This window comes from Aulostomus chinensis, chromosome 12, assembly GCF_037954235.1.
Source record: "Aulostomus chinensis isolate RoL2024-O1b breed Wild chromosome 12, RoL_Achi_v1.0, whole genome shotgun sequence".
Taxonomy (NCBI): domain Eukaryota; kingdom Metazoa; phylum Chordata; class Actinopteri; order Syngnathiformes; family Aulostomidae; genus Aulostomus; species Aulostomus chinensis.
In genome coordinates, this window is record NC_141331.1 from 28,921,572 (window position 1) to 28,934,427 (window position 12,856).

General features: G+C 44.4%; 1 protein-coding gene and 1 long non-coding RNA gene across 6 annotated transcripts in view; both read left to right on the top strand.

Annotated features, from left to right (window-relative positions):
* Positions 1 to 12,856, top strand: part of LOC147252687 (abl interactor 2-like) — a 50,835-nt gene that overhangs the window by 17,583 nt on the left and 20,396 nt on the right. For 4 of the 5 annotated variants that reach the window (XR_015118789.1, XM_086221057.1, XM_086221059.1 and 1 more), the window contains exons 3-4: positions 12,155 to 12,331; positions 12,750 to 12,767. Coding sequence is in view for 4 of the 5 variants with exons in the window: in XM_086221057.1 (XP_086077183.1) it covers positions 12,155 to 12,331; positions 12,750 to 12,767 (195 nt within the window). In the remaining variant the exon portion in view is untranslated. The remainder of the gene's footprint in view (positions 1 to 12,154; positions 12,332 to 12,749; positions 12,768 to 12,856) is intronic. The other variant, XM_086221060.1, reaches the window with a different exon arrangement.
* LOC147252688 (uncharacterized) lies at positions 2,157 to 9,009 on the top strand. Its single transcript, XR_015118790.1, has 7 exons — positions 2,157 to 3,899; positions 4,115 to 4,171; positions 4,270 to 4,884; positions 4,976 to 5,067; positions 5,181 to 5,289; positions 5,584 to 5,751; positions 6,317 to 9,009. It is a non-coding gene; the product is annotated as an uncharacterized LOC147252688 (long non-coding RNA).

Here is a 12,856-nt window from a genome sequence, read left to right on the forward strand (position 1 = left end):
CATGAGTGTGTTTTAATATTACACCCCACGTTGATTCCGCTCCAGGATTGTATATTACTGTTACAATCCACACACGTGTAGTACACTCCACTAACTTTTTTTACGCTCCACGCGTGTGTATTACACTAAACAAGAGTGTATTACTATTAGACTCAATGTGCATGTATTACACTCCTCGAGCGTGTATTACTATTATATTCCACGTGCGTGAATTACACTCCACATGCGTGTATTACTATTACATTCCACATGTGTGTGTTACACTCCACGTGTGTATTAGTATTATATTTCACATGCGTGTATTACACTGCACATGCATGTATTACTATTATATTCCATGTGTGTGTATTACACTCCACATGCGTGTATTGCTATTATATTCCACTTGTGTGTATTACTATTACATTCCACATGCGTGTATTACTATTATTATACGTGCGTTTGTTACACTCCACCAGCATGATTACACTCCATGTGCTTTTATTACACTCCATGTGCGTGTATTACACTCCACCAGCGTGTATTACACTCCACGTGCATGTATTAAACTCCACCAGCGTGTACTACACTCCAGGTGCGTGTGTTGCACTCCACCAGCGTGTATTACACTCCATGTGCGTGTATTACACTCCACCAGCGTGTATTACACTCCATGTGCGTGTATTACACTCCACCAGCGTGTATTACACTCCATGTGCGTGTATTACACTCCATGTGCATGTTACATTCCACGTGCCTTTGTTACACTCCACATACATGTATTGCACTCCACATGCGTGTGTTACACTCCACCAGCGTGTGTTACATTCCACCAGCGTGTATTACACTACATGTGTGTGTGTTCCACTCCACGTGCGTGTTACACCCCACCAGCGTGTGTTACACTCCACCAGCGTGTATTACACTCCACCAGCGTGTTACACTCCACCAGCATGTATTACACTCCACGTGTGTGTGTTACACCCCACCAGCGTGTGTTACAACCCACCTGCGTTTATTACACTCCATGTGCTTGTGTTACACTCCACGTGCGTGTTACACTCCACGTGCGTGTGTTACACCCCACCAGCATGTGTTACACCCCACCTGCGTTTATTACACTCCATGTGCGTGTGTTACACTCCACGTGCGTGTTACACTCCACGTGCGTGTTACACTCCATGTGCGTGTGTTACACTCCGCATACATGTATTTCAGATAACTTTCAGATAACTGTATTGCACTCCACATGCGTGTGTTACACCCCACCAGCGTGTGTTACATTCCACCAGCGTGTATTACACTACATGTGTGTGTGTTCCACTCCACGTGCATGTTACACCCCACCAGCGTGTGTTACACTCCACCAGCGTGTATTACACTCCACCAGCGTGTGTTACACTCCACCTGCGTTTATTACACTCCATGTGCGTGTGTTACACTCCACGTGCGTGTGTTACACTCCATGTGCGTGTGTTACACTCCATGTGCGTGTGTTACACTCCACGTGCATGTGTTACACTCCATGTGCGTGTGTTACACTCCACGTGCGTGTTACACTCCACGGGCATGTGTTACACCCCACCAGCGTGTGTTACACCCCACCTGCGTTTATTACACTCCATGTGCGTGTGTTACACTCCACGTGCGTGTGTTACACTCCACGTGCGTGTTACACTCCACGTGCGTGTGTTCCACTCCATGTGCGTGTGTTCCACCCCACCAGCGTGTGTTACACTCCATGTACGTGTTACACTCCATGTGCGTGTGTTACACTCCATGTACGTGTGTTACACTCCACCAGCATGTATAACACTCCACCAGTGTGTGTTACACTCCACTAGTGTGTATTACACTCCACGTGCGTGTGTTACACCCCACCAGCGTGTGTTACACCCCACCAGCGTGTGTTACACCCCACCTGCGTTTATTACACTCCATGTGCGTGTGTTTCACTCCACGTGCGTGTGTTACACTCCACGTGCATGTGTTACACTCCACGTGCGTGTTACAGTCCACGTGCGTGTGTTCCACTCCACGTGCGTGTGTTCCACTCCATGTGCGTGTGTTACACTCCATGTACGTGTGTTACACCCCACGTGCGTGTGTTCCACTCCACGTGCGTGTGTTCCACTCCATGTGCGTGTGTTACACTCCATGTACGTGTGTTACACCCCACGTGCGTGTGTTACACTCCACGTGCGTGTTACACTCCACGTGCGTGTGTTACACCCCACCAGCGTGTGTTACACCCCACCTGCGTTTATTACACTCCATGTGCGTGTGTTACACTCCACGTGCGTGTTACACTCCACGTGCATGTTTTCCACTCCATGTGCGTGTGTTCCACCCCACCAGCGTGTGTTACACTCCGTGTGTGTTACACTCCGTGTGTGTATTACACTCCACGTACGTGTATTACACTCCACCAGTGTGTATTAGACTCCACGTGCGTGTGTTACACCCCACCAGCGTGTGTTACACCCCACCTGCGTTTATTACACTCCACGTGCGTGTGTTCCACTCCACGTGCGTGTGTTACACTCCACCAGCGTGTGTTACACTCCCTGTGCTTGTGTTACACTCCCTGTGCTTGTGTTACACTCCATGTGCATGTGTTTTACTCCACATGCGTGTGTTACACTCCATGTGCGTGTGTTACACTCCGTGTGTGTTACACTCCGTTTGTGTATTACACTCCGTGTGTGTATTACACTCCACGTACGTGTATTACACTCCACCAGTGTGTATTAGACTCCACGTACGTGTATTACACTCCACCAGCGTGTGTTACACTCCATGTGCGTGTGTTACACTCCATGTGCGTTTGTTACACTCCCTGTGCTTGTGTTACACTCCATGTGCGTGTGTTACACTCCACATGCGCATTGAACCTCGCATGTGTGCACATTTCAGTGACCCCGAGCGCTTCTCTTTACTGTAGGCTTAAAAGTCAATAGATGCGCGTGAGGTGCAGCTCTCTGTGCTCTCGCTGGATCGATCTGCTCCTGTGCACCCTTGAAAAACCAAGTATAGAAAAAAAGCACAGAATCACACATTTGTCTATGATTGGCCATTTTTCTGCTGTCCCTGCCCCGTGACCCCGGTCGCTGTGGCCTCCATAACTGAAGCATGGATGTATCGAGCTAACACGGCTGAGTCAGAGTTTGGTGAGTCCGAGTTTTATGATTTTTTTCTTTGAAACATGCATGTTTCCTAGTTACAGCTACAGGGGGCGTTATACACGCATATATCACTAATTCACAATTATACTTCATCTGGCAAAAAAAAAAAATAATAATTTAACAGGTTAGAAAGTTTGGTCGCTAATAGTGTGAGCTAACATTTAGCTGCCCTCTCCTAAGGCAATCAGCTGGGGATATGAGGGCTGTAAGCTGCCTGACATCCAGTTGATACTGGAGTGACACTTCAGTGTATTAAGTTATTTTAGATTTTTATTTTTATTTTTTTATATTATTTATTTTTATTTTTGATTAGAGCGCGCCACAAATGTGAGTTGTAGATGATAAACTATCCTCTGTACTGCTTGCAGCATTATCACTGTATCTTTGTGTGCTTTTGTTTAAAGGTGACCTAAGCTTATATTTCCATTATTCAACTAAAGACAGTTTCACTGTTACAGTTGCTTCTCCCCACGTCTTCGGCCTGTTGTAAACAACATCAGAACTGGGCTGTGTTGAACTGATTATTCCTACAAAATAGCATGACGTCATAAACTTGTGGGCTGCCCCCAGTCATTACATGTCAAGGAAAAAACAGAAGTTAACTTGATTGTTGGACTGAAATTCTAATGTAACTTCTACTTTTCTTTCTACCTTGTCTTCTCTTTTGACCAGCTTTGTATTTGGGGAAAATGTACACAGCTGACAATGGCATCAACAGAGACTCAAGATATCCTGGTAATTATAGTCATATTGTATAAATTAGAATATTATTGAAAAGTTTATTCATTTGAGTAACTCAATCCACTAAGTGAAACATTGAATAGAATAACAGACTGATGTTTTGAAGCCTTTTTTCCATGAATTATGACTTTCTGCTTACACCTAATGAAAAAACAACATTTAAAGTAGAATATTACATCAGACTAATAAAAAACTTTTTTTTAATACAGAAATGTGGGCTTAATGAAAAGTATGTTCAATACCTGCTTCAAGGTTATTTTCAAAAGGTACTTTGAATCTGACAAACAGGCCTCATCTCAACACATATTCTAATTTGTTGAATGTGCCTAAAAATGTTAACAGTTTGATTTGAAACCTTTTTTAGAGGGCATTGTGTGACAAGAGTTAATATCCAGGCTCATTATGAAATTGGAGACGGCCCTCGCATGAAAGCCTCTTGACACTGATTTCCTGGAATTTCCATGTCGTCAGGAGCTTCACCTCTGGGATGCACTTCATCGACTTGTAGAAGTCCCAGCAGAAATCAGGCAGGCCTTACAAGGTTCTACGGGAGCTGTTACTGAATATAATGAACACGTTCAAGAAGCAGCAAGTGGTAGCACTGTGGACACTGTTGCTGGAGAGATGGGTCGTCCTCGATATAATACTGAGGAGGAGAGATTGAGAGAACTACTGGATATAAACCTGTCTGTTGACTGCATGTCAAGATTACTTGGTGTTTCCGTGAGAACCGTTCAAAGAAGGATGAACGAGTTTGGTTTGTCCGTCAGACCGAGGTACAGCCAGGTTTCTGATGATGAACTTGGTGGGGCAGTCCAACGCATAAAGACGGAACTGGCCACTGCAGGTTGTCGCGTTGTGAAGGGGAGGCTGTTGTCCATGGGATCTTTGTGCAGTGGTGAAGATTGACTGCATCAATGCATCGAGTGGACTCACTTGGGATTTTGTCCAGACTGACTGGATTGGGCTGTATAGGAAGGTATGTTGAAACAGATGTCCTGAATAGAGCAGTTGTATTGTTTTTGCTCATTATACTGCATAACTACATAAGTAACCATATTTTTCCACAGGTTGTGTGTTTGGAAGCTGCAACAAGCAACCGTGCAGCAACTGCTTGTTCTGCCTTTAAAAGGGCTGCTGATCGGCGTGGCCTACCCTCAAGGTAAGAAGCTACTACAAGTACTTGTTGCCAATTCATGATCCCAAACGATAACCTCTTCTAATCTTTCTCGCCCCCTAAATTATACAGGCATTATACACGTGTTTTATGTGCAGGGTTAGAGGCGACTGAGGAGTGGAGAACGTAGATATTGCTCGATATGTTTACCATGCATGGGACTGACAGGGGAAGCTTTATATCAGGGAAAAGTGCGCACAGTCAAAGGTAAACTGGTTTTAATGTATGTTAATTATTATCAGATTCTTCAGTGTTGAGTTTGTCATCAATATTTTCAGGTTTTTTTTTTAAATCTGTTGATAGAATCGAACGTCTGTGGCGAGACGTCAAGATGTGTGTAACTTCAAGTTATTACAACACACTTCTCAGCTTGGAGGCAGAAGACCTCCTTGAGGTGTCCTCTCAAGCAGCTGAAATGACCCCTTTCACAAACTGGCAGAGTTATTGTGGATCCAAGCTGTCCCATTTAATTATATTGATGAATTTGTCTTTCTTATATAGATCTTTTTTCTGTCCACAACATACCTTCCACAACTTAACATGGATCTCCTGGCATTTGTAGAAGGTTGGAACCACCACCCTCGCCAAACAGAGAGGAACAGAACTCCAGAGCAGATGTGGTACGGAGGAATGATGTCAAACCCAGTAAACCAGACAGGAAGTCTTCAGGTAAAACCCCTCAATTATGTAACGGTTTGAATCCATACACAATCTAGAAAACAGTGCTAGGATTTCAACAGATGAATACAATACTAAAAGATACAAGCACAACAGAGAGTAAACCAAGACCTTTCGTCCATTCTTTTGATAGATAAGGTAAAGCTTCACTTTCTCAATCTAGAGGTACAAAACAGCAGAGGTGGTAAAGTACTTCACTCAAAACATACCAAAGTTAAAGTTCAGGTTGTGTCAACACCTTTTAAAAAGTACAAATTGTAAATATTTACAGTGATACAAGTACATAAAACTAGTTACTTTCCACCCCGGCAAAATAGTAACTGTTCTAATTCAAAACAGTTGTGAATGGTAGGATTTTTCTCCTGGCACGTGTCTGATGAAAGTAAGAGGCTTGATGTAATGTAGTAGACATGTAGTAATCCTGCTAACGACCCCGTACGCAAAAATATCAGATGTGATCATTTGGCTCGTATTAAAATTTGGAAAATGTTGCCGTATTTGTTCTTAAACTGCAGTTCAATATAGAAACATTGTCATTGTTCTCTTATAATGTCAGGATCTGCAAGAGTCAGACATTGACTGGGATGTTGCAGCCGAGTGCAGACCAGATGTGGAAGGTGCGGTTCTGGTCCCGGGGTCTGAGAGTCCCCTCACCAAGGAGCAGCACGCTGAGCTGCAGTTGCTGTTGGCTCAGGGGCGTGCAGACACTCAGGAACTTTATCTATTGTGCAGAGAATATGTCACCTCTGCCTCGTCAGATTAATGTGTATTTGAAATAAAAAGATCAAGAGGTGAGTTGTAATGCTTTATTGCTTTTATTATGAAACATACATTTTCATGTTTTACAAGTTGTACTAAACTTACTGCTAACTTTTTTTACTTCATCTAACAATGTAGCTGCCGAGCCCCAAAACATTACAAATCTCACACTTTTTGAAGTTAAAGTGAAATTTTAACCATTTTGAAGTGATCTCAAACCAGAACAGTGGTCATGGTGCTGTCACTTAGTGTCTGCTAAAATCAAATCCACCACAGACTGCCTGAGGAAGCTGGTTTTCAAAACCAGTGTATGTGGTCATGTGCTGTGTAGGTAAGGTGATTGCAACCCCACATGCTTTGACAGTGGGAAAGCACAAAGTGCGTGGTCCATCCCGGGAGGTAGAGTCGTGATCAAGTCACAGTTACCTTGTAGGGTTCTCCTTCTGTGGCTATTAGTGGCTCAGGTGCCTGGCAGCCATTTGATGGGCTCCCATCTGGATCATCTGTTCCTGAAGGGTGAAAAACAACATGAATTACAGCAGGCACTGATTAACAACGTGTAATCAGCTATTTTATTTTGAGTGTGTCATGGCTAAATCTGTTTTTACAACAGTAAGGCATTTGAATTTTCTTTGTAAAGTAGGAGATTGTTTTCTGAAAAGTTCTTTTTGGGCTAAAGAGATAATTATGAGATGTCAAATGCTCCACGGCTACCTTGGTCTCCCAGGTTCTGCAAGGGGTCCTGCAAAAAGTTGATAATGTTCACTTCCTTTCAGTGTCTTACTGATCCCTTGTCACTGAATTGAGGAGACAGAGCCTTGATAATGAAGTCTGCATCCACCTAAAAAAGAAGTTGAAAAAATGTGTGAATTAAATCGATAAAATAATCTACAAATCAGATGAGTGGTGTCAGGAAGCAGCTGGAGGCTGCCATTGTGATTGTGAGCTTATATTCAAGATGTGTCATTGAAGACAGTAAGACAACCAGAGTGTAGCTGAATGAGAACAGCAGACCAAGGAACACCTTCATGAATATTGTACACACATTAATCAGAGTAATTGATCTATGTGCACTCATGGTGGCATACTTTTTAAACTTCAAATTATCTATCCATCATCCATCCCTCCATCCCTCCCTCCATCATCCATCCATCCATCCATCCATCATCCCTCCATCCCTCCATGTTCCCCCTCTCCTCCTGTTCAGGGTGGTGGGGGTGGAGCCTATCCCAGCAGCCTTCCCCCTGGACAGGTCACCAGTCCATGGCAGGGCCAACACATAGAGACAGACAACCATTGGCTCTCCCAGCCACGCCTACGGTCAATTTAGAGTCTGGATTAACCTGGTCCCTCTTGATGTCTTTGGACTGTGGAGGAAGCTGGAGTACCAGAGAGAACCCAGCAGGAACAGGGAGAACATGGAGACTCACCCAGAAAGACCCCGTGCTGCAGCCGGGGCTCCACCCACAACCTTCTTGCTGGGGGCCACAGTGAGGACCACTGCACCACCGGGCCGTCCACTTCAAATTATTCAAATGTCAAATTTTTTTTAGTGATAGCTGAACTTTAACCTATTGATACAGCATTTAAGCTTTACAGGTGTTATTCAAATGTGATATAAAGTGTAAGCTATGCATATGTGAACTACGTTTGTTCCATAATCAATCCATTATATACAGTATATGTTGCTACAAAAAAGTGCGTCATTCAGTTACAGAGCTCTGACAGAGCAGCAGGTTGAGGCACTGGATTAAACTCAGGCTTTGACAAAGAAACCCTGCTTCAGCTTCCTCTGTCTTTGCCATACATGTTTGGAATGGACAGCCTTCTTTGAAGAGGCCCATCGAATTTGTACAGACCCGTTGAACGTTTGCAAGAAGACGGAGCTGCTGAAACAGCTGGTGGTGCTGTTCTTCCAATCCATAGATGGCCAGTCCTTCTCTGTATGAGCCTCGTCACTGAATGCTGTCTGATGGCACAAGTTAAAAGAATGAAAAAGTTGAAATCATATTTTTTGGCACAATGATTTGTTTTATGCTCAATTAACAAACTCTGATGGCCTTTTTGTGGTCGCTGTGAACTGGACCAATGTAGCCACACGCTAAAATGGCATCAGAAAGGTCTCTGTGTGTCTCCTTCAGCACCTTCCACCTTAAAAAAGAAACAGTTGTTGGTACCGTTTAAGAGAAAAGAATAATAGATTCAGTTTAATTTACCTTTTGAATCAGGTTCAGGATTTCTGTATCAGTCACCTCTGGCACATTCGTTATTTGTCCATGAAACAAGAAAGGGTAGGGCCAAGTTGAAAAGAAATCCGTGGTTCTCCTTGAACCAAACTGGTGGCAATGATCTCCCCACAGATCCTCAAGAACAGAAAAAAGCAAGTGAAAGTGCTCTTGAACTGCTGGACTGCATCATACTGCACATACCTGTATCTGGATCCTGGTAGTAAGAGATCCTGTGTTTAGGGTTTTTGCCTTTGTATGCATCTCCGTCAAATAAATTCATCCGGAGGCGTCGCATCTTTTTGATGAATAAAACAGTTTGCCATTTTCAAATTATTTCTAAGTAGGTATGTTAACATTAGCAAGGAATACATACTGGTTCGGAACTCTGCGTAGTGCTCCATCATCAATGCCTTGTCCTCCGATGGCGGAAGGGAAGCCTGTTTCTGTCCCATTCATGTCAAAGGTTTTCGTGTCAAGTCTTTCTTGTAGGAACTTCAGGATGTCTGATAAGCGATTGGCAACAACAACATAATGTTTAAAAATGTTTTTTTTAAAAAGCTACCTCGATATTAACACAAAATGTTGTAAAACGACATACCTGCTGAAGTGCTTGGGAGTGTCCTCTGCACCCAGTATGGTGCTGGTAAGATGTGGAAACAAACAACAAATCTTATTTTACTGTCATCACATGTTGTGAACAATGTGCATGGATAAAAACATGTAGCTGTCCATTCCTTTGTCACCACACGTCCTGGCATGCATGTGGACAGACTCCTGAGTGAGTTCCTATCACACAATGGACAGGAAACCAATTAAACACATTTTTCAAAATAAATGAGAAACAATCAACCATAAGGACACAATTGTGAAGAGCAGGAACGTTCCCTCAATTGTCTGCATTTTGCTTCTGTGCATGTTTTATGTTGGATGTCCAAAACCTTGTTTAACCTTCACTACAACTCTGCCATGCTTAGACCCCACTGGAGAACTGGGTCGCTGGAGGACATCACACATGTAGATATGAAAAGAAAATATATATTTCTGCTAAGCACAGCACTGCCACTCACACGAACAGCAGAGTCTTTTATAGTCACAGCTATGATCAATAATGGAAATAAGGTAAGGGTGATGCAATGACTTGAGACTTGATTGAAAAACTCACACTTGTATCATCTTCCAAATCAGTAACTTCAAGTTCAGTCTAAAAGACCAATAAGAACAGAAGTGTACACGTCTATTGAAACATGAAACATTTTGCCTCCATTGCACGCCTCATTACTGTATGGTGCAGTGAAGCCTGTTCCTCTTCATGAACAGAAAAGTTGGCGTGCAATGTGTTCCAGACAGGAACAACATCGCCCTCTAGGCATTGCCGGGAACTCCTTCGCTCCTTCCTCCTGTGGTTCAAATGCATAAAATCATTAACCACTCGCAAACATGTTAATAATGGAAATTATTCAATAATGTTTTTATCATTTTACCCATAGCTTTTTTGTTGTTGTTTCCCCCCCTGTCCTGTTCAGCAGCAGCATCCATGTTCCTGGTGCCTCGTTGTACTGAAGCAGTTTTACTCTGCAAAGGAGGAACCTGATAAACTCCTCCTACTGCCATTTATGTTTAATTTTATTAGGAATGGTGTTGGTTCATTGATGAAGCTACAGAAGACAGGAGAGAGAACAGGGACAGGAGAGGGAAGACAAGGGGGGGGGAGACAAAAACAACAACAACAATAGCAGAAAAAACTAAAAAACAAACAACAACAAAACAAACAAACAAACAAAGAAAAAGGAAAAAACATTGGTTGCAGAATTTCCAGTGCAGGGTTACGATTTGGTTTAATAGAATTTTAGAATAAATGTCTGAGAGTGTGTTTATGGTCAGTTGTGCACCGTATGTGTGTATGTGTGTATACGCGTGTGTGTATGTGTGTGTGTGTGTGTGTGCTAAGGTTTGTCTTGGATGCTGTGCGTAGCTGGCTGTAGCTGATGTGGGGGGGCCAGGACATCGCACCCCCAGTCCAGGATAGCACCAGAGCACCCAGAAACCCCCAGGACACGGGGAGCCCCAGGCCACCCCCCAGGAAACAGCCACAGGCCCAACCCATGCCAGGACCCATAGGAAAGCATAGGAGCGGCAACTCCCACCCGGAAGCAACCCACACCCGCCGGGCAACCCCCCCACCCCACAGCATGAGCAGAGCCCAGGGGTACAGGGTCCCTCTGGCCTGAGACCCGACCAGAGCCCCCCAAGAGGTCCGCCAGCGGCAAGGCCGACACCCACCCACACCCCACACCCAGGCGGGGCAGCCACAGCCCACCACAACGACCAGGCCCATTGCCCTCGAACAGAGCTATCTCCCCCCCAACCCACCCATAGCTTTATGGATTAACCTGGCCATGTTCTGCTGAATAGGGTTGGAGCACGAGGATGTCTCCCTATGTCCCTGTCCCCCTGTCATGTGTCCCCTTGCTGCCCCTGCAGGGCTCTGTCCCTGAGCTTGATTTTAAAATACATTAATAATATTATCTGTAACCCTAACAGCAGCAGTACCATCTAGCCAACAACTGATTTGTGCAATGCAGTGATTTTATGCAGTCCAAACCCACTACTGCGTGTAGTTATAACATCATGTACAGTACTGAGTACTACATACCAGCTGGGGCATTTGCTGATCTGAGCATTGTCAGTGAATTTATTGCTATGCTCCTGAAACAAATTACCCAATTACGCTGACATTCCAAGACATTACCCAAGTACCCAGTAAATGTAGTATAATTACCTCCTTTGAATCAGTCAGTTTTTTACATCATCGACAAAGAACAAGAACACAGAGATGAAATAAAATTACAGAGAAATCCAACATAAAACGTTAAACACCCTGACGATACAAGAATACCTCGACATGACATGGGTAGGATGTACTCGCAAGTTTTTAATCATATACTGGAAGCTTTTACGTTATTCAGTTTAGGGGATATGATGTGTGTGTTTGTGTCAGTGTGAGTGTGTGGGTGTTTGTGTCAGTATGTGTGTGTGTGTATGTGAGTGAGTGTGTTTGTGTCAGTGCGTGTGTGTGTGTGTGTGTGTGTGTGTGTGTGTGTATACATTTGGTTCAGTTCTATCCCTGGCGACCCAGCAGATAGACCTGGTCCTGCTCCTGGACAGGGGGCTGCAGCCCAGCCGCCCCCCAGAGGCTCTAACATCCCCCTGCACTGAGTAACTCAGCAGGCCTGTAATGCTGCTGGATCGTTCTCTTGGCTTTGCTCTTGTTTCTGACCTTATACCATGTATGTATCAGTTCTAGGGGTGGTGGTAGTAGTAGTAGTAGTAGTAGTAGTAGTAGTAGTCATCGTCGTCTTACTGTAATACGCACATATTGCTATCAGTGTATCTTCTACTTCTTTCAGACAGTGGACACGCACAAGGAGAAGGTGGCGAGGCGGGAGATTGGCATTTTGACCACCAATAAGAACACGTCCCGCTCACATAAAATAGTTGCTCCAGCCAATCCGGAGAGGCCAGTGCGCTACATCAGGAAGCCCATCGACTACAGCGTGCTCGATGACATTGGACACGGGGTGAAGGTAGGAAGACTGCATGTGATGCTAAGGCTGTGCACGGCTGCTGTAGTCATGAATGACGACTGGTGTGTGACCCTGACGGCCCAGATTTTCAGTGATGGCCTCCCACCTGATGGACCTCTTTGATGTGGAGGAAACACTCTGGTCCTCTGATGCAACAAGCTCCTCATTGTCATTGTTGTCACACAGGTGTATCCATTTCTCTACACTTATCAGGTGTTTAATGTCAGTAGCTGTGCCAGTTGACCACAATGAATGATCAAAGCCACACTGAAGGGACTCCGCGTGACTTCATCTCACAGCAGCCCGTCCCCTCCACGCATCGGCCCACCTGTACTTGTCTAGAACGTGTTCTCTGACTGCTGGATTGACACTAATGTTCTCATCTCTTCTCTCTCTTCCTCACTTTGCTTTCATGAAGTGGTTGCTGAGGTTGAAGGTAAGGACCTGTCCTGACCAGCTGAATATCAGTCACAGAACACCTACTGAAGCGGTGACCAAAGAGAATGACCGTCCAGCAGGTTGTTG